The sequence below is a fragment of the Trachemys scripta genome, unplaced genomic scaffold (genome assembly GCF_013100865.1).
Source record: "Trachemys scripta elegans isolate TJP31775 unplaced genomic scaffold, CAS_Tse_1.0 scaffold_39, whole genome shotgun sequence".
NCBI classification, from domain to species: Eukaryota; Metazoa; Chordata; order Testudines; family Emydidae; genus Trachemys; species Trachemys scripta.
In genome coordinates, this window is record NW_023260526.1 from 64,099 (window position 1) to 85,144 (window position 21,046).

At 48.0% G+C, this 21,046-nt stretch overlaps 1 protein-coding gene across 1 annotated transcript in view; it reads left to right on the forward strand.

Annotated features, from left to right (window-relative positions):
• LOC117870578 (nuclear GTPase SLIP-GC-like) overlaps positions 1-21,046 on the forward strand; it is a gene marked incomplete at its 5' end in the record, with an annotated part of 86,875 nt that overhangs the window by 63,527 nt on the left and 2,302 nt on the right. The window contains 4 exons of the mRNA XM_034757774.1: positions 1,911-2,049; positions 4,151-4,259; positions 12,449-12,585; positions 18,899-18,989. Of these exons, the coding sequence (XP_034613665.1) occupies positions 1,911-2,049; positions 4,151-4,259; positions 12,449-12,585; positions 18,899-18,989 (476 nt within the window). The remainder of the gene's footprint in view (positions 1-1,910; positions 2,050-4,150; positions 4,260-12,448; positions 12,586-18,898; positions 18,990-21,046) is intronic.

The following is a 21,046-nucleotide window of genomic DNA, read 5'->3' on the forward strand; positions in this document are numbered from 1 at the left end:
GACTCAAAGAGCTTGGCTTGTTTAGCCTAACCAATTGAAGGCTGAGGGGAGATATGATTGCTCTCTATAAATACATCAGAGGGATAAACACTAGGGAGGGAGAAGAGTTATTTAAGTTAAGGGCCAGTGTTGACACAAGAACAAATGGATATAAACTGGCCATCAAAAATTCAGACTTGAAATTACATGAAGGTTTCTAACCATCAGAAGAGTGAAGTTCTGGAATGGCCTTCCAAGGGGAGAAGTGGGGGGCAAAAACCTAACTGGCTTCAAGACTGAACTTGATAAATTATGGAGGGGATGGTTTGATGAGATGACCTACAATGACATGTAGCCGATCTTCGACTGCTAGTAGCAAATATCCCGAATGGTGGTGATGGGACACTAGATGGGGAGGGCTCTGAGGTACTACACAGAATTCTTTCTGAGGCGTCTAACTGGTGTGTCTTGCTGAAATGCTCAGTGTCCAATGGACCACCATATTTGAGGTCAGGAAGGAATTTCCCCCCCGGTCAGATTGGCAGAGACCCTGGGGTTTTTTGCCTTCCTCTGCAGCATGGGGCACAGGTCACTTAGAGGTTTAAACTGGTGTAAATAGTGGATTCTCTGTCACTTGAAGTCTTGAAGTCATGCTTTGAGGACTTCAGTAACTCAGCCAGAGGTTGTGGGTCTATTAAAGGAGTGGGTGGGTGAGGTTCTGTGGCCTGCGAGATGCAGGAGGTCAGGCTAGATGACCATGATGGTCCCTTCTGGCCTTAAAGTCTTAGTCTGTGAGATCTGCCTCGTAGCTCACTGTTGGACTCCTGACCCCAGCTCTGACCCATACTCTGAATCCTGGCCTCTGACCATCCCTGCTCTGACCACTAGGCATGACTGTTCAAGCCCCAGTCATGACACATTATTATGACTGTAGACAAGACGATCAGCCCTGACTCTCCTCTCTCGTCCACCATTTATAATTGTTATGGTAGGGCCTAGGAAGCCCAGTGGAGGATCCTGACTCCCATTGTGCTGGGCACTGTGCAGACATGTGAAGAAGAAGACAGACCCTGCTCACAGTCTGGGCGTCAGACAAACGGTGGGGATGGATAGGAAGATGAGTAACAAAATGAAGTGGACTTAGCAAAAAGCAGAAGTCTTAGCTGGCACTAGCCTAGCCCAGGCCCGAGGGGGTGCTGTGTAGGTCCCAGCAGAGCTGGATTTAAGGAGGGATTTCAGGAGAATAAGGTGACACCTTGACAAATTTTGCAGCTCCGTTGCTTTCAGCGGTCCTGCCCCCACCTGCCATTCACACTTTCGTTAATTGCACTGTACCTGAGTAACTTCGGGAAATGCCACCCTGTGCCCCTTTGGGGGTGTAAGTGGCATTGGATACTGGCATGTAATGAAGTGAATAAAGCTCCGTGGCTTCAATCCATCCCCGATGCCCAAAAGGAGAAGGGCTCAGCCCAGTAGTTGAGGCAGTGGAGGTGTCGCTCCTGCAGAGCTGGGGGGTCAAATGTTTACCCCAGCTGCTATAGAAAGGTGTGTTTGGGTGTTCGCTCCTTCCTGACCGAGGGGAATCTCCTAGCTTTACACTAGTGGCTAGTAAAGGGGGTGATCTGGAGCTGAGCGGGGGGAGGGGGGGGTACGATAGGCACCTGTGTGCACTGGCTTCAAGTGATCCTGAGCTGACTGAACAGTTCTCAGTGGATCAGTCCAGGTGTCATATGGTAGAGTAGCCATGTGGCTGCTCTAGCTTGTACCAGAGTCAGCATGGCACCTGGTCAGCTGTGGGATTGGAGGGGGGGATACAGATGGCTTAGAGCCACCTTTGTTTCTCCTCCTACCTCCCCAATCAGCTGTGTCGAGTAAGGGGGGGATCGAGCCCATTTGTCTTTTTAATGATTTATATTTTATTATCCAACTAGGATCCAAAAGGGAACCAGAGCCTCACTGAAACCCTGCCTTGATATGTTCAAAGACTCGGTGCAGGAGAAAATCGGCGAGGTTGTGAAGAAGAGCCCAGTGACCAGGGACCACTGCAAGCTCAACTTCTTCATTGAGGAAGTAAGCTGAGGTTAAGAAAAGAGTGAGTGCTCTGCCCTGCCAGACAGAACTTCTGGGGTGAGACTCATCCAGCTATTCTGCCCCTCTGCTTGGCCGAGGAGGGCTGCAGGATGGGGATAACCATGGGAGGGTAACAATGGGTGATGGGGATAACAATGGGAGAATAACAATGGGTAATGAGGACTCTCTGGGAGTGCAGGATCGGCTCTGTGATGAACTCTGCCTTCTGACCCACTGATAAGAGACATGAACAGCTGTAGATTGTAGACAACACACAGCGTTTAGCATTTATTGCCTGGCATCCATGCAGGGCCAGACTCTCAGGTGCAGCAGAGCTGTGTTTAGCACAGGACCCAAGGGGGAAGCGCGGGGGGTGGAGAAATCGCCTTGACTCCAGGACTGGTTTGGCCCTGGTGTGACTTAGAGCACCCTAAAGGCCTAAATGACACTGGTAATGGTTCCCCTAGGGACCATCCTGACTGGCAAGGATGGTCAAAGCCCAATGCAGCGTGCTCCAACCCCATCCCGCCCCCCGATACATTAACATGCCTCCTGTGCCGGATGGGTGCGTCCAGTGATGTCGGCCCAATGGGAGGGCCAAGGATCAGGCCCCCAGTCTGTAAGATAATCAGACATCGAATCTCTGTGCACACCAACGAAACCTGGTCAGATTGAAATAAATCGCAAGGACTGAAAATAATCTTGGTCCAAGGCAATGCTCCCTCTCCTTTTTTCCATCCATGGGCGGAATGAATTTTGTTATGTGCACCGAGGGATGTGCGCCACCAGTAGACACACAAAACCCAGATATAATATATTTTAAGTTACCACAGGGATAATTACTCCAGCCAGGACAGGTTTGGCATTTTAGAACTCACTACTCAAAGAATTAAATTTAAGTGTAAGAGAAATAAAAATTATGAAATGCAGAGACCAGTCAAAAAACGCAAATAATACACTTTGAAAGAATAAAAGTACAGAGAACGTATGTGCATTGCAGGAAGTATCAAGAAGTGTGTGTGTGTACGTGACAGAGAAAGGGGGAGAGGGAGAGGGAGAGAGAGAATGAGACAGACGGAGATTGCATGTGCTGGCAGCTGGGGAATTTTCAGAGACCGTCTGTCTCTTTAAGGCACTCACTCACCCGGAAGGCTGGTTCAGACCTCAGACCGCAGCAGCTTTCTCCAGCTCAGAGTCCTGAGCCAGGCTGTCCCCTCTCCCCTGCTCTGTGGAGATGGGGTACAGGGGCAGGGGGACACCCTGACATCAGCACCTCCCTCCCCCTGCCTGCTCTGCACAGCCAGCAGGAGGGTCTTGGGAGCAGCTGCAAGAGTAACATGGCTGCAGAGCAGCAGGGGGAGGGGCACCTGAACACACACTGCCGGATGTGTGCGGCTCTGCGGCACTTGAATCTCTCCTGGGCAGCCGCCCAACCGTGCAGCTTAGAGGGAACAAAGGTCCAAGGTCCGGGATAGTTCCACTCTCCTCTGCACCAGTTCCACCATAGCACTGCTAGGCAGCTGATGTGTTTAAGGTCTGGTCTCTTGTGAATTCCTAGGGCAAGTACCCCAACTGCTTTATACCATTGGAAAACAAGTGGGAATCCCAAAGGACATACCAGACTGGGTTCTCATCCTCGTAGCTAACAAGAGAACCTGCCCCCTTAACTGGCTGGTGATTATAATCAGCTGGAGCCACCAGGGCATATGTTGGACACTGTGGACTGGACTAGGTCGTAGAGGTGGAAACCCATCAGAGACTCAAAGTCTGCACCTCCAACCAGGGAATCTTCAGACACCCTTGAGGCACAGGAGCAATGAAGTTAGTTAGAAGGCACCAGGTGCTATTTAGCCTTTAAGCTGGGGAAAGGTTTGTGGAGCTCACAGGCTGTTTGAATTCACATATTTGTATCTAAAACTCTGGCCTTAAGAATCCCACACCTGCATATTCCACCTTGATTCTGGGTCTTACCAATAAGCAAACCACCTCCCCACCCCCGAATCCCTGATCAGGTCTTCTGTTCCAAACCGTTTATTTAGATCGTTTTTACAAATGAGGGATTGAAAAGATAACGGCAAACGCTTTAAATTGATTCACGCAGACAAACATCATCCTGAGGACCCTGGAAAGAGAGATCCTTAAGAAGAAGATGGCTGTCTACCAGTCCCTTCCGCTGTCCATCCAGAGTGACCTAAAGCCTTACTATGAAGGTAGGACCCTTTTGCTGGGTGACCCTGTGTTTTGAGGTGTCGGTTTGTTCTCTGGCATCAGGCCATGAGGGAGTGATGACGATGATGAACTTCTTTAACTTTAGCCTCCAAAGTGGAAAAATGCCAGGTGAAGGGAGAGCACTTTGGTCTCTATCTTCAACCATAAAGGAGGAGATGTGGAAGCATGTTGTAATTACTGACGGTCATGGCGTGTATCTATCCCTTGCTGGCCCAGCAACCAAAGGTTTAGCACAGACACTGCTGATTAGCAGCCTCACTGCAACTGGGAGTATCAAAGGGCTGAGTAGCAGAGGCGCGTGGCGCCTGCCAGAGGAGTGAGGAGGCGGAGAAGGAACTCCTGCCAGCAGGCTGCTGAAGAACCACCAGGGACAACACCCTAGAAAGAGACGACCAGAGCACCAGGATGAAAAGCCTGCAGAAACCCGAGGGAAGGCAGGAAGGAGTTCAGGGCACAGCCGGAGTCAACGAATGCTGATCTAGTTTATCTAGCTTGAGGCCTTGAGCTGGAACCCAGTGGAGTGAGTGGGCCTGGGTTCCTCTACCAACCCCCTGATGAACTTAAGGGCAGAGAGAGTTTTCAGATTTCTGGGCACCAGGAATAGACTAACAGCCTTGCCAGGTTGAGTGAACTCAGGTGCCAGAGGGGGCACCATTGCACTGACGCACTGACTCACACAGACCCATCAAGTAAACGAGTCACACGATGAAATGGCTGGAAAGAATTATCGAGAAAAGACTTTGTGAGGAACTGGAGCATCAAGTAAGCAACAACCAATCTGGGTTTGTTCCAGGAAGGTCAATGATCTGCAGCCCAAATACTGCAGGAGAAGTGCAGGGAGAAACGCAAGGAATTGCATTTAGTGTTTGTGGACTTAGAGAAGGCTTATGACAGCGTCCCTAGAGGTGATGCCAGTGGACGCACAATCTGCTAGAGTTATACGTTCAGACTATCATAGACGTGTACAAGGGCCACAAAACAGTAAGGAGGAGCAGCTCCGGCTCCAGTGGGCCATTTACTGTAGGGTCTACAACAAGGATCAGCTTTAAGCCCATTCCTGTTTGTGACTGTAATGGACACCTTGAGGCAGGGCATTAGGAGAGAGGCTCTATGGAGCAGGCTTTTCACTGATGACATAGTGTTGTGCCGCAAGGATAAACATGAACTAGAAAGGGACCTAGAATGATGGAGGGCTGCAGGAGCAAAAAATGGCTTACAAATCAGCTGTCAAAAGATGGACTACACATGATGCTTCATGGAGAGGGACAAGGAGAAGCCAGTAAAGCTGGATGGTATAGAGTTACAGTCTGTGCAACAATTTAAATACCTCGGATCAGTGTTGAGCCTTGATGGGAATGGGGATATGGATGTTAAGAGTGTCATGAAGAGCAGTTAGTGCAAATGGAGGGAGTTGATGAGGAGTTCTCTGCAATACAAACATGCCAAGAAAACTAAAGAGCAAAGTGTATAAGACCATGGTTAGACCAGCCATGACATAAAGGTCAGAATGCAGGCCAATGAAGAAGAAAGAACTAATTCACATTACTGAAATAAGAATGCTCTGGGGGACAATGAGTAAGAACAGAGCTGAGAGGNAAACTGGATAGCCCCCACTCTGCAGCTGGGCTTCTGCCTGCATTGTCTCCTAGTTAATGAAGGGGTTGTTTAAAGCAAGAAGTTTTTAATGTAGTTTGGTTTATAGGTTTTAAGGGGAATAAAGGGTATAAGATAGAACTGGCAAGGGACCCGCGCTCCCTTCCTGCTCCCCTTCCAAAACTCCCTTGCGAAACTCCCTGTTAGCAGCAGCTCCCTGGTCGCTTGTGGGCTGCTTTATAAAGCCCTGGCCTGGGTGAATGCCCCGCCCACTGATTAAGGCTCAGCCAATTACCAGAGGCTTCTAGCCTTCAGACCTTCCTTTGAAGTTCACAGTTTCCAACTGCCAGCCACAGCACACGGTCCTTCAAACAACCAACCAAACAAACAGACTGACAAACACAAGCTCAGCACACAGCAAGTAACCCTCAAACACAAACAAACACACACTACAGACAGTCACTTACCCCAAGGGTCCTGTATTTGCTCCTCCTTCACCTGGAGAACTCCCTTGCGAAACTCCCTGTTAGCTGCCCCTGTTCTCAAAAGCTTGAGTCGGAGGCGGCGAAAGTAGGCCTCCAGATCACCGCAGAACTGTATCATGTTCGTGTGGTGCTGGGGCAAAAAGAGAGTCCCCGAGATAGGACAGACTCTTCTGCTGGGTTGAGTGTGTAGCTGGATAAATTGACGATATTGCTGGGTGAGTTAGGGGTACCCCTGTTGTGGCCCCATGTGGCAGGTAGGATTTTAGACAGCTTACGGTCCTTTTTCCTTTGTAGAGAGGTGAAGTGTGTAATGTAGAGCTCCTGTCTTATTTTAGTAAAGTCCATTTGTGTGGAGGGTTGGTTATTTATGAAAGTCTCCAGGTTGGAGAGCTCTTTCTTGATGTTTTTCTGTTTGCTGTATAGAATGCTGATCAGGTGGTTTCCCAGTTTCTTTGATAGTGTCTGGCATAATCTCTCACTGTGGTCTGTGCAGTATGTAGATAGCAATGGATTTTTCACCTTCAGTCCATTCGGTATGATGTCCATCCGTTTGCATTTGGAAAGGAAGATGATATCTGTCTTTATTTGTGCAAGTTTCTTCATGAGGATGATAGATTTCCATTCCATATGGCTAAATGCAGTGCCTTGCATGGTGTCAAGCATCAGAGGGGTAGCCGTGTTAGTCTGAATCTGTAAAAAGCAACAGAGGGTCTTTGTTTAATCCTGATCTGATGGAGTCTGGTCCTGAAGTTTTTTTGCTGTAAGATGGCTACCTTTACATCTGCTATTGTGTGGCCAGGGAGGTTGAAGTGTTCTCCTACAGGTTTTTGTATATTGCCATTCCTGATATCTGACTTGTGTCCATTTATCCTCTCCAAAGAGCGGATAAATGACTCCAAAGAGAAACTGCTGAGCTCCAGTTCATTTGCAAATTTGACACCATCAGATCAGGATTAAACAAAGACTGTGAATGACTAGCCAACTACAGAAGCAGTTTCTCCTCCCTTGGTGTTCACACCTCAACTGCTAGCAGAGGACCTCACCCTCCCTGATTGAACTAACCTCATTATCTCCATACTGATTTATACCTGCCTCTGGAGATTTCCATTACTTGCGTCTGATGAAGTGGGCATTCACCCACAAAAGCTGATGCTCCAATACTTCTGTTAGTCTTAAAGGTGCCACAGGACCCTCTGTTGCTGTCTAAAGATGGAATACACATGATGCTTCATGGAGAGGGACAAGGAGAATCCAGTAAAGTTGGATGGTATAGAGTTACAGTCTATGCAACAATTTAAATACCTTGCATCAGTGTTAAGCCTTGATGAGGAATGGGGATGTGCATGTTAAGAGTCTCATGAAGAGCACTTGGTGCAAATGGAGGGAATTGGTGAGGAGTTCTCTGCAATACAAACATGCCAAGAAAACTAAAGAGCAAAGTGTATAAGACCATGGTTGGACCAGCTGTGACATACAGGTCAGAATGCTGGCCAAGGAGGAAGAGAGAACGACTACTTCACACTGCAGAAATAAGAATGCTCTGGGGGACAATGAATAAGAACAGAGCTGAGAGGCTAATCAGTGAGATGGTACGAGCTGTGAAGTAGATAGCCCCATCAGGGAAAAGCTGAAGGAGCATTGACTGAGGTGCCGGGTTGTGTGATTCATAGATTCTAGTACTGGAAGGGACCTCGAGAGGTCATCGAGTCCAGTCCCCTGCCCTCATGGCACGACCAAATACTGTCTAGACCATCCCTGATAGACATTTATCTAACCTACTCTTAAATATCTCCAGAGATGGAGATTCCACAACCTCCCTAGGCAATTTATTCTAGTGTTTAACCACCCTGACAGTTAGGAACTTTTTCCTAATGTCCAACCTAAACCTCCCTTGCTGCAGTTTAAGCCCTTCTTGTTCTATCTTTAGAGGCTAAGATGAACAAGTTTACTCCCTCCTCCTTATGACACCCTTTTAGATACCTGAAAACCGCTATCGTGTCCCCTCGCAGTCTTCTCTTTTCCAAACTAAACAAACCCATTCCTTCAGCCTTCCTTCATAGGTCATGTTCTCAAGACCTTTAATCATTCTTGCTGCTCTTCTCTGGACCCTCTCCAAGAAAGATGTGGAGAAATTGAAGTGCGGTGCCCAGAACTGGACACAATACTCCAGTTGAGGCCTAACCAGCGCAGAGTAGAGCGGAAGAATGACTTCTCATGTCTTGCTCGCAACACACTTGTTAATGCATCCCAGAATCATGTTTGCTTTTTTTTTTTTTTTTTTTTTGCGCAACAGCATCACACTGTTGACTCATATTTAGCTTGTGGTCCACTATAACCCCTAGATCCCTTTCTGCCGTACTCCTTCCTAGACAGGTTCTTCCCATTCTGTATGTGTGAAACTAATTGTTCCTTCCTTAGTGGAGCACTTTGCATTTGTCTTTATTAAACTTCATCCTGTTTACTTCAGACCATTTCTCCAGTTTATCCAGATCATTTTGAATTATGATCCTGTCCTCCAAAGCAGTTGCAATCCCTCCCAATCTGGTATCAGATGACAACACATTGGATATGTCGGCGAGAAAGTACAATATCTACTAGTCACAGGACAAAGACCATGAGGAAGACCGAGAAAAGGCTGGTTTGAGATGCTGGAGAAGGACATGAAGAAGTTTCATGTCAGCTCGGAACATGCACCTGACAGGAACGCTTGGAGACCAAGAACAAGAGCCACCGACCCTGACTAAAACAGGACAGGAAAGCGAAGAAGTTTGTTCTCTGGCCTCTTGAGATGTCTTTTTTCCAGACAGATAGAAGAATTCTTCTTGCCTCTCACTGGGGACCAGTTACAGGGACAGTTTCATTAGCACCAGTAAAGCATGAAGCAAAATCTGTAAATTGGTGTTCTTGGGCAACACGGGTTTGGTGGTGCCGCAGATACGGCTGGTGCTCCCTTCCAGCCATCCAGCAGACTGCTGTGAGGGGAATCCACGCCGCTGGATCCCTGGGAGTTTTAAGTTTGCCTGTGTCTCAGTGGGGTGCAGCACTGGTTCCTCCCTTGGCTTCTCTGGAACGTTTCCTGGGCATCGACTCTGTCTGCTACCCCTTCACGGAAATGGAGTCCTGACGCCTGCTGTGTTGGGCCCCCAGACTCCAAACTGACCCCCCCAAGACACCCCAGGAACTTAAACACACCCTCTCCAAGAACTCCACCTCAAAGGTGTGAAGTTTCTGGTTTACAGTGTAACTCTCTGCGCAGGCAGGCAGTAATTGTGAAGCACTCAACATCAAAGAGAGACTTTGTACAAAATCTGCTACCTGAATGCTCTTGTACTGAATCAGATAAAGCACAGGAGAATACCGAGCACACACAGCACTAAACCCTACCTGCATTTCCCTGCCTCTGTTTCCTCATCGCTCCAGGGCATTCTTTGGGCTGGGGTCAGAGTCCCTTGGGTTATCCATAGTCCTGCTTCAGTGCACAGCTTTTGGGCTGCAACATGGAGCCTTCTTCCCCCTGGGTCATCTTGTTTCCTTTGCCTTCACCAGTTTAACCTCTTCCCTTGGCAGTCCCTGGGGCCATCTGGGCTCAGGAAAGCAAGCAGGCGACTTCTGCCAGTTGCAGCCCCTGCATGCCGGGTTGCTTCTTTCTCCTTTTGAGGTAGAAACAAAACAGCCAAAGACCCCCAGAGATCAGCTCCTCCCTCTTTATCACTTTTAGCACCTTCTGTCAGGCAACATCCTTGCCAGTTTCCTCAGGTGAGCACAAACCCCTGTCAGGTGTCTTTGTTGCCCAGGCAACCTCTCCCCTGACATATCAGTTCCCTTGGGTGTGAGCTAGTCCCTTATCTAGGGCAATTACATTTCAATATCCTCTGTTAAAGGCCATCCATTGTCAGCCCTGTATTACTGTGCATTGGAATTTCAGCCCAATACAAAGAGAAACAGCAGAACTAAAATTCATTTGCAAATTCAACACCATTAATCTGGGAGTGCCTGGCTCATTACAGAAGCTGCTTTTCCTCTCTTGGAATTGACACCTCCTCATCTATTATTGGGAGTGAACTACATCCACCCTGATTGAATTGGCCCTGTCAACACTGGTTCTCCACTTGCGAAGTAACTCCCTGCTCTCCATGTGTCAGTATATAATGCCTGCATCTGTAACTTTCACTCTATGCATCCGAAGAAGTGAGGTTTTTACTCACGAAAGCTTATGCTCAAATAAATCTGTTAGTCTTTAAGGTGCCACCAGACTCCTTGTTGTTTTTGTAGCCCAATACAAAGGCAATAGCATAACAGAGAAGACAGCTAACTCCCACTTTCAAAACACAGTCTGCAGCCTGGCACAGGACCTGCAACATCCACCAGTGTCAAACAGAAGCCATACATTTCTGCAGACAGAGTCCCAAATCATCACAGGTGGGTGTTGGCCCAGGTGCTAGGGCACAGATGTCAACAACTCAGAAACCACCAGCGAACTCAGTTCCATTATTGACAGTCTCAGCAGAGGGGCTGAGGACTTTCACCACCAGTTTCCAGTTAAAAGGCAAGGGAGCCACGACTGGTTCATCTCAGTGTTTCTGGGGATGGGGGATTGGACTGAGGCGTATCTCTGGGACGGAGGATAGATGCTTGGCGAGGGTCACTGTGAGAGTGATGACTGGGATGGGGTGGGTCCTTGTTTGGGCCTAGCTGAAAGGTTTGGTGATGGGGAGGGGGTTGTCGTTGACCTGGTAATGCTGTCCAGGCTGCTAAGCTGTTACAGCTGCTCAGTGCTTCTGTTCTTGGAGCTCTGGTGTTATCAGCACTACCAGATAGTGCAGCCTGCTAATTCAGCAGCCCTCGATGTTACTCATAAAGAAAGACCACAGGCACAGTTCAGTGACAAAGGCACTTGGGCAGGTTTATTGCCCTCCAGGCACAGTGCCCCCTGGCAAGGAGCGGCTCAGTCAGCAGGTGGAATTTCTGCTGTCCTGTCGGCCATGAAAAGAGTTAAGGCGAGGTACCCCAACATTAATAGACTGAGACAAACAACTTACAGACGACCTGATGTGTTTCATGACATCTGCTTGTTACCTCCTTGCTCCTGATGTCTCTGGCAAAACATCCTTATTCATCACTTCTGTCAAATCCTCTTATCTTGTGCTAGATTGGGGGTGTACCTGTGCTAGCCTTCTGGAATGTGTTTACATACATACCCAATGACTGGTGCTTCTTAGAAGTGCCTGTGTTTTAGCAACGCTAGCAATACCCTTGCCAAGTTCATCTACCAGACAGTGAACTTGTAAGCACCTGCTTTAATACATGGCCTGACTTTGGTTTACAGCCTCTGGTTCAGGTCTCATGACCCCGTGCTCCATGCTCTCTCTCTCCCCCCTATTGAGGTCAGTCTGAGATCTTTGTGGATGGGTGGAGGCAGAGCCATCCCTTGGATACAGCGAATCGAGGCGACTGCCCTGGGCCTGGTGCTTTGATAAAATCGTGACAAGGCGGGCAGGGAGGTGAGGCAGGACGTGGGCGGGTGAGCGGGGTAAGGAGGCAAACGAGGAGGTGAGCGGCAGGTGGGGGGGGCGAGGAGGAGCTCCCTATCAGAACCCCCCCCCCAGTGTCTCCTGCCCGCATCCCCCTAGGGATGGCCCTGGGTGGAGGAGTTCCAGAAGGATTAAAGAGGCATGGGAGAAGGAGCTAGGACACTGCACTGAGGCAGAGGAGTGGGATGGGGAAGAGTCTTGGAACAGGGATTGGGATCTGGCACAAATCAATTCCTGCTCAGCGTTTCACTGGCATCTCTGCAGTGCCCTGAGGCAGTGAGGTCCCTCCCACTCTGGGCCGGGGCACATGTGGGCATGGAGGGTCGTTTGCATTGAGGAATATGAGGGAGTGTCATTCTCTGGGGCAGGCAGGCTGGCTCCTTTCTCCAGCACTAAGGTCACTGTCACTAGAAGAAGCAGCTAGATGTCCCTTCGAGTGGTGCCATCACTGCCATTGGCTGCCGTTCTTTTCTTCACCTAAACCCAGTACGTGCCACCCTCCCTGCCCCAAATCCTTCCCAGACTTGTCTAGAGCTGTGACTGCTCCCATCTTTCCAACAGAGGCGGCTAAGATGCAGGGGCTGGAATCCTGCCAGAGGATGCAAACTATCCTCAAGGAGAACATTGCAAAAGAGACAGAGGATGGAATGTTTGAGAAGGCAAAGGAGAAGATGAAGATGCAGCTCCAGGAACTGAAGGTGAGGGATGCTCCCCCCTGCTCTGTGGGGCTGTATTTTTGGGTTTGGGTGGTGCTGTCTGGCAACAGTACAGTGTCCACAGAGGGAGCGGCCCAGAGCAAGCTACCCAGCCAGAATGTAGGTCAAAGATGTTGGAGCAAACCCCCTGCTCCATGGGATGTTTAATTTCCTCCAAGAGCAGACACAACGTGACCTTGATTTTCAAGGCGTCCTTTAAAGGTCTGATCTTGCAAACACACATGTGCCTAACAGAACAGCACCATTGACTCCAGTGGAACCACAAATCAGCTTTAAAGTAAGTGTGGGCGTGTTTGCAGAATCATTGATATTTATTATTTGTGTTACCATAGCGCTAAGGAGCACTGGTCATGGCCAGACCCCACCGTGCTGGGCGCTGTATAAACATAGAACAAAAGGACAGACCCTGCCCCAGAGAGCTTACAATCAAGGCTGTCCCTAGCTATTCTAGGGCCCTACACAGCCCCCTCCCCGAGGGGAGGGACTGGCCCCAGGCCTCCGCGGGAAGGGGAGCAGGGCTGTCTTGGGGCCCCCCCCCAGCACTCACCAGCGGTGCAGCTGGGGCTAGGTCGCTGCACTTCCCACCGTCTGTGAGTGCAGGCCCAGTCCTGCTGCACTCCTCATGGGAGTGGGGGCGGGGCTGGGGCAGGAAGAGGTGGGGAAGAGGCGGGGCAGGGCGGGGGCTTTGGGGAAGGGGTGGAGTGGGGGTGGAGCAGGGATGGGAAGAGGCGGGGCTGGGGTGGGGCAGGGGCCATGTGGAAGAGGTGGAGCAGGGGCTGGAGCAGCATGCAGCTGCGCAGGGCATCAGGAAATTTGGTGCCCCAAATTTCCTGGTGCCCTACACAGCAGCATACTTTGCGTATGGGTAAGGACGGCCCTGCTTACGATCCAAGAATAAGACAAGAGACAGCAGGTGATCAGAGTGTAAATGATCTCTGTACAGTGAGCTGCATGAAACTTGAAGGTGTAGCAAGAAAGGGTAGTGACTGCACCATTTTCCTGAGAGTAGGCGTATGCTCTAGCAACTCGGACCTTCTTTGTATAGAACAACAAGCAGCTTTTTAACACCTGGCTCAGTGTAATGAACAACACTTTCCACAAGTCCGTTAAAGCGATGTGCCCATGGTAACTGTGAGCACATCTGTTTGTAGGTGAATCCAAGTATTTGCAGGACACTGGAAGATGCAAACAAGCAGTTTGATGCTGCTCTCTATTTGCAAACTGATGGGGCCCACAGTGAGTGTGAAGACTTGTTGAACCAGCCCTATGTGTCTCTGCGGATAGTACTGAGCATAGCTACTGTCTAGATATTACAAGAAGCACCTGTGAGATGCAAACAGTTCTGGTGACATTGTAAATGTTGTCCCCTGATATAGACAAGGTGGGTGAGGTAATATGTTCTATTGGACCAGCTTCTGTTGGTGAGAGAGACAAGCTTTCAAGCTTACACAGAGCTCTTCGTCAGGTCTAGAAAAGGTAACTAGTGCATCACAAATAAATACAAGGTGATACTGATGGTTAAGCATAAGGGTTTAACATGTGGCACCACTTTAAATGAAGTGGGCAGGTAACACCTCTGCAGTCATAGGACAAAGGAGGGTTAGTAGGTTACAGATTGTTGCAATAAGCCATAAATCCAGTGTCTCTGACTTTTGGTGTCTAACAGAGTTATGTATTTAAGGTCCCAGGCTTGTCTTTTGAGTGTGTTGTGCAGGTTGCCTTTGAGGAAGAGGACTGAGAGATCAGATGTGGAGTGATCACTTAGTGAAAAGTGTTCCCCCACTAGTGACAGGGTGTTTTTGTCTCTTATCATTTTTCTGTGTGAGTTCATTGACGGGTGTAGTGATTATCTGGTTTCTCCCACATGGTGGTTGTTGGGGCATTTGATTCATTGGATGAGATACACCATATGTTGTGATAGGCATGTGTAGGACCCCTGCATCTTGAAAGGTGTGTTGTGGGGTGGGGAGGGGATTGATCATCGTAGCACTGGAGATATGTCTGCAGGTTTTGCAACTGTTCTAGCAGGATCTGCTGCTGCTTTGAATTAGTGTGTCCTGGTCCATGGGGACTTTGCTTCTGATGATGAGATTAGCACGTTTTGGGGGTTGTTTGATTGTTAGAGGAAAAATATTCTTTCAAGATGTGGTCCTTATAAAATAAGGGTTGTAATTGTTTGACACCCGTGGGTTGATGGTATTAGCCACTCCATTATCTTGCCGAGGATCAGCGTCAGACTGACAGACCTCTAATTACCCAGATCATCCTGTTTAACCTTTTTAAATATTGGCACAACACTAGCTTTCTTCCAGTCCTCTGGAACTTCCCCAGTGTTCCAAGACTTATTGAAAATCAACATTAATTGTTCAGTGAGTTCCTCAGCCAGCCTTTTTATACTTTTTGGATGCAAGTTATCTAGACCTGCTGAGTTATAAATATCTAATTTTAGAAGTTGCTGTTTAACATTGTCCTGAGATACTAGTGGCATGGAAAGAGTGTTATCATTGTATGATACGAGTGTGACACTCTGTACCTCAAAGTAGTATCCTGGAACCCCCATATTCATTACTGGCATGTGATTGATATGTTTTAAAATCGCATGTGCTATCATTGTATGTGAAGTTATGAAGTATTGCTGTATGTGTTACTGAAATATGTTGAGAGGTTGGGAGATGCCCACAGCCAGCCTATCAGTGGCAACAAAGGACCAGCCAGACATGTGCTGATGGCCCATTAAAGGGAATCCACTCTCCGAGAGACTTCTCAGAGAGAGCATGTGCGCAATGGGGAACTGCCTGACCAATGGGGGCTGCCTGATCCCATGGCACAGCAAGGATCTTTCTAGCTGCTGGAAGAAACTATAAAAGAGGGACAGGGACATCACCACTTGTCCTCTCTCTCCCCCTTCCCCATCTCAACACCTGTAAGATTGTCTGAAAGACAAAGACTTTGACCTGGGGAGGTTGGTCCCAGGCTGGAAGGGAGTCTAGTCTGCGTATTGAGGAGCTGTAAGCTCCATGTAACATCTGTTGGGGTGAGAGACGGCTTGAATCAAATCTTACTTAGACAGTTATAGTTAGAATTTAGACTGCATTTCTATTTTTATTTCTTAGGTAACCAACTTTGATCTCTCTGCCTGCTACTTATAATCACTTAAAATCTATCTTTCTGTAGTATGGTTTTGGTTGAAGTGCTTAGGGAATCTCAGCTCAGATTAACAAGGGCTGTTACACATCCACTACCATTTTGTCGGAGTGGTGAACTAATTAAAGAAATTGCTATACATTTCTGAGGTGCAAGGCTGTGGGCTGCAGTGACGGACTGGTGCTTCTCTCTGTGTGTTCATGAGCGGCTTGGAGAGCCTTCATGCAATTTAGCTGGATATGGGTCTTTACCTCCTGATAGCTGAGTGATCACAGTGCCTGGAGGGGTTGGCTGCTGGTCACTGGCATTGCATTGTGTGAGATAGCCCAGTCTAAAGGGTTAAGGGAGCACAGTGGTCACATAGTTCCAGGTTGTACCCTGGGGATCCCATCACAATGAGTAGATCAAAAGTTTTTCCCCAAATACAGAACAGAATTATAAGAATATAAGAATGGCCATACTGGGTCAGACCAAAGGTCCATCTAGCCCAGTATCCTGTCTTCCAACAGTGGCCAGTGCCAGGTGCCCCAGAGGGAATGAACAGATCAGGCAATCATCATGTGATCCATCCCCTGTCGCTCATTCCCAGCCTCTGGCAAACAGAGGCTAAGGACACCTTCCCGGTCCATCCTGACTAATAGCCATTGATGGACCTATCCTCCATGAACTTATCTAGTTCTTTTTTGAACTCTGTTATAGTCTTGGCCGTCACAGCATCCTCTGGCAACGAGTTCCACAGGTTGACTGTGTGTTGTGTGAAGAAATACTTCCTTTTGTTTGTTTTTAAACCTGCTGCCTATTAATTTCATTTGGTGACCCCTAGTTCTTGTGTTATAAGAAGAAGTAAATATCACTTCCCTATTTACTTTCTCCACACCAGTCATGATTTTATAGACCTCTATCATATCCCTCCTTAGTCGTCTCTTTTCCAAGCTGAAAAGTCCCAGTCTTATTAATCCCTCCTCAGATGGCAGCCATTCCATACCCTAATCATTTTTGTTGCCCTTTTCTGAATGTTTTCCAATTCCAATATATTTTTTTGAGATTGGGTGACTACATCCGCACTCAGTATTCAAGATGTGGTTGTACCATGGATTTATATAGAGGCAATATGATATTTTCTGTCTTATTATCTATCCCTTTCTTAATGATTCCCAACATTCTGTTCCCAACATCCCAACTGCCGCTGCACATTGAGTGGATGAATTCAGAGGACTATTCACAATGCCTCCATGATCTTTCTTGAGTGGTAACAGCTAACTTAGACTACATTATTTTAGACGTATAGTTGGAATTATGTTTTCCAATATGCATTACTTTGCATTTATCAACATTGAATTTCATCTGCCATTTTGTTGCCCAGTCACCCAGTTTTCTAAGAACCTTTTGTAGCTCTTTTCAGTCTGCTTAGGACTTAACTATCTTGAATAGTTTTGTATCATCTGCCAATTTTGCCACCTCACTGTTTACCCCTTTTTCTAGATTATTTATGAATATGTTGAATAGGACTGGGCCCAGTACATACCCCTGGGGGACACCACTATTTACCTCTCTCCATTCTGAAAACTGACCATTTATTCCTACCCTTTGTTTCCTATCTTTTAACTAGTTAACAGTCCTTGAGAGGATCTTCCCTCTTATCCCAAGACCGCTTACTTTGCTTAAGAGCCTTTGGTGAGAGACCTTGTCAAAGGCTTTCTGAAAGTACACTATATCCACTGGATCCCCCTTGTCCACGTGCTCGTTGACCCCCTCAAAGAATTCTAGTAGATTGGTGAGGCATGATTTCCCTTTACAAAAACCATGTTGACTTTTCCCCAACAAATTATGTTCATCTATATGTCTGACAGTGTTGTTCTTTACTGTAATTTCAACCAGTTTGTCCAGTACTGAAGTCAGGCTTACTGGTCTGTAATTGCCGGGATCACCTCTGGAGCCATTTTTAAAAATTGGTGTCACATTTAGCTATCCTCCAGTCATTTGGTACAGAAGCTGATTTAAATGATAGGTTACAAACTACAGTTAATAGTTCTGCAATTTCACATGTGAGTTCCTTCAGAACTCTTAGGTGAATACCACCTGGTCCTGGTGACTTATTTATGTTTAGTTTATCAATTTGTTCCAAAACCTCTTCTAATGACACCTCAATCTGGGACAGTTCCTCAGATTTGTCACCTAAAAAGAATGGCTCAGGTTTGGGAATCTCCATCCCATCCTCAGCCATGAAGACCAATACAAAGAATTAATTTAGTTTCTTCACAATGGCCTTATTGTCCTTGAGTGCTTCTTTAGCATCTCGATTGTCCAGTGGCCCCACTGGTTGTTTAGCAGGCTTCCTGCTTCTGATGTACTTAAAAAACATTTTGCTATTACTTTTTGAGTCTTTGGCTAGTTGCCTAATATTTATTGAACACTATTGCCTTTTCTTAATTATTATTGATAATTTTATCTTTTCCATCTATTAATAGTCCAATATCATACATCCATTTAATAATGGACAATAATGAAGAATGCCATTATTAGGATTCTTTGTTCCTAATATATTGTAAAAACTTCTTATTTTCCTTTACTCTGCTGACCATAGAATTCTCTTTTTATTCTTTTGCTTCCCTTATCAATTTTCTACAGTTCCTAGTTCTGTTTTATATTCATTTAGATATGCATAGACATATTAAGTTTCATGCAGTTCATCGTGTTCTGCTTTCTCAGATGAAACCTTAATAGATGGTTCTACTCTGAAAAGTGACTGTAAAAATGGCATCATGAGCATCATTTGTACTGTCACTCCAATGAAATGTTTTCTGTTTACAATCCACCTGCCAGTTCTGTAAATTCACCTTGGGATCTGAGGGTCAAGCTGGGCTCTTTCCTTCCTGCCCATCATAACCAGCAATAAAAGCTCTGCAGGGCAAACAAGGCCCTGTGCAGCCCCACAACCCTCACATGATGCCCTAGGTGGTATCTGCATGACTGGTTGGTGGCATTGCACAGCAGTGGTTGATTGTGATTAGAACTTCACAGACTATTCAGCAGGTGCTGCACCAGATGGTGCAGACTCCAGCTCCTTGTCCCCTAGATGAGCTGACTGTTAGGACTGAGTTGCTGTGAGGTCACTTCCATGCTCACGTGCTGTGCAATGTGTCTGCTGCAGGACTCTGTCGTGACAAAGCTGCAGATGGACATTTCCACCATGCTCAAACTCGCCTGGTCTCACCGGGAAGAACTCACCGAGAAGCTACCAGGTAAAACTCTGAAATCTCCTCCTAGGTATGGGCATGGCTGGAGTCAGAACCTTCTCTGCCCCCGATGGTATGAAATGCTTCAACAGGAGGCACGTTCGCCCATGTACAGGCTGCCCTACAGGGGGCAGCTGCTGAACCAGGCCCTGACATGACATTTGAGTGTGAACTGGCCTGTGTGTATAGGGAGAAGTCCACTGCCATAGTACGTGGAGCCGCAGTGTGGGGGGGAAGCAGGAACGACCTCCCAGCAAGGGCTGGATGGCTCAGTGGGGCTGGATGGCTCAGTGGGGCTGGAACACACCGCTACTCCACCCTCCCTCCTTAAAAAGGGGTCTAATGCAGAAGGTCCCTGTGAGGGCAGGAGCTGCATTTTATGCAGATTCAGTGGCCCCAGTCAAGGGCGTCAGAGCCTTCCCAAGTGGGGAGGGGTGTTGGGGGGGCCCTGCCCCTCCCCTTCCCCCCCAAGGCTCCACCCTCCACAACCCCTCCTGTTCCCCCAGAGACCCTGTTCCAGGCCAAGCCGGAAGATGGAGCGAGGCCTGGGGGCTGAAAGCAGTCCCCTGCCTATGTCCCCATGCCCTGAGTCCCCGACCCCGGGCAGGTGGAGGGTCCACAGCTGTCCATGGCACAAGTCTTACCATGGCCAGGCTGCAGCTCTGAGCCCTCCCCCCGCTGGCCGGAGCCAGGTCAGGGACAGAGCCGTGCGGGCAGCTGTGGGGAGCTGTCGCAGACACTCCACCTCCACGTGCCCTGCGCTGGGCGGGGATCCCAGGGGGTGGAAACACAGGCCGGGGGCTGCTCTCACCCCCCCCACCCCCTGGACAGGTCGAGGGTCCGCCGTGGGTCCCACAACTGCCCGGACTCCCCGACTGGGCTCCATGTTAGCCTGATCATGGGATGGGGCCTTGGAGGGAAGAGGAGGGTGTCAAGGCTGAATCCCCACTCTGGCACTTCGAGTGCAGAAGGTGGAGGCCTGAAAGGATTTAAAAAATTAATACTGGCCACTCCAGGCTTGTTTTACACTCCGAAGGTTACAGCTTTTCTCTGACCTTGGCTTGGTAAATGCTGCCACCACCTAAATGCAAAAAAAACCCTTTGAACCCAGGAAGGAGCACTTGGGAATTCCTAACCTCAAGCCCTTTTGCCCCCCTCCCCCCGGGGAAGAGCTGAGAAAGAAAACAAAGGACATTAGCTGTTGCCCCAACTAATCAAACAGCATAGGCACAAACCTGTTAGGACACCAGAAATCCAATCCTGTTCTTAAAAAAGGTAAATTTTATTAAAAACAAAAAGGAAGAAAATACATCTGGAACTTAGGCTTTTGCTAGATTTTAAAAGAGCAATTCCAAAAATTAAGCTCCCAAACTAACTTTCTTGGGGGTTCAGTTTAAAGGTTTCAAGCAAACAAAAGCATCGGGGGTTAGCACAGAGGAGATCCACAAGCCAAAATAAGAAATAAACCTGATTGTGTCAAACTAAACATTCTCTAGCCAAATAATTTCTTCTAGGTCTGGAAGCTGAATTTTCATACCTGGTTCAAGCCTTACACAGCATTCCTGCTTATAGCATTGCTGCTCCGTGTCTCCTTCTCCCAAGAACAACAGACAAAGGGGATTTTTTTCCCCATTTTAAAAAGTTTTAGCCTCCCATTGGCTCTTTTGGTCAGGTGCCCACTCCTTTTCCTTTACCTGGGGAACTTTGTTAACCCTTTACAGGTAAAGCAAGCAGAGAACAGCTACCAAGAAGGACTTTATAGCTGGCTGGCTGGGTGTTCATAAAAGGGAGCTACACCTCCACCCCCTTTCATTTACTACAGAGGGCAGGGGGCGGGGTCCACCCCAGTTAAAAGTGCATGGGCCAGGCCTGGCCTCTTTCAAAAAGTGGGAGGGCTATGGCCCCCCCCAGCCCCATACAACAGTCATGGAGGGGCTGCAGATGGAGCAGGGAGAGTTGTATAGCCACCTTACACCCTGGCCAACCCAACCTGTGGGCTCCACACATACAGCCTAGATACTCAGAGCAATTTCTATTGACTTGAGTGGCTGTGGGATAAACAA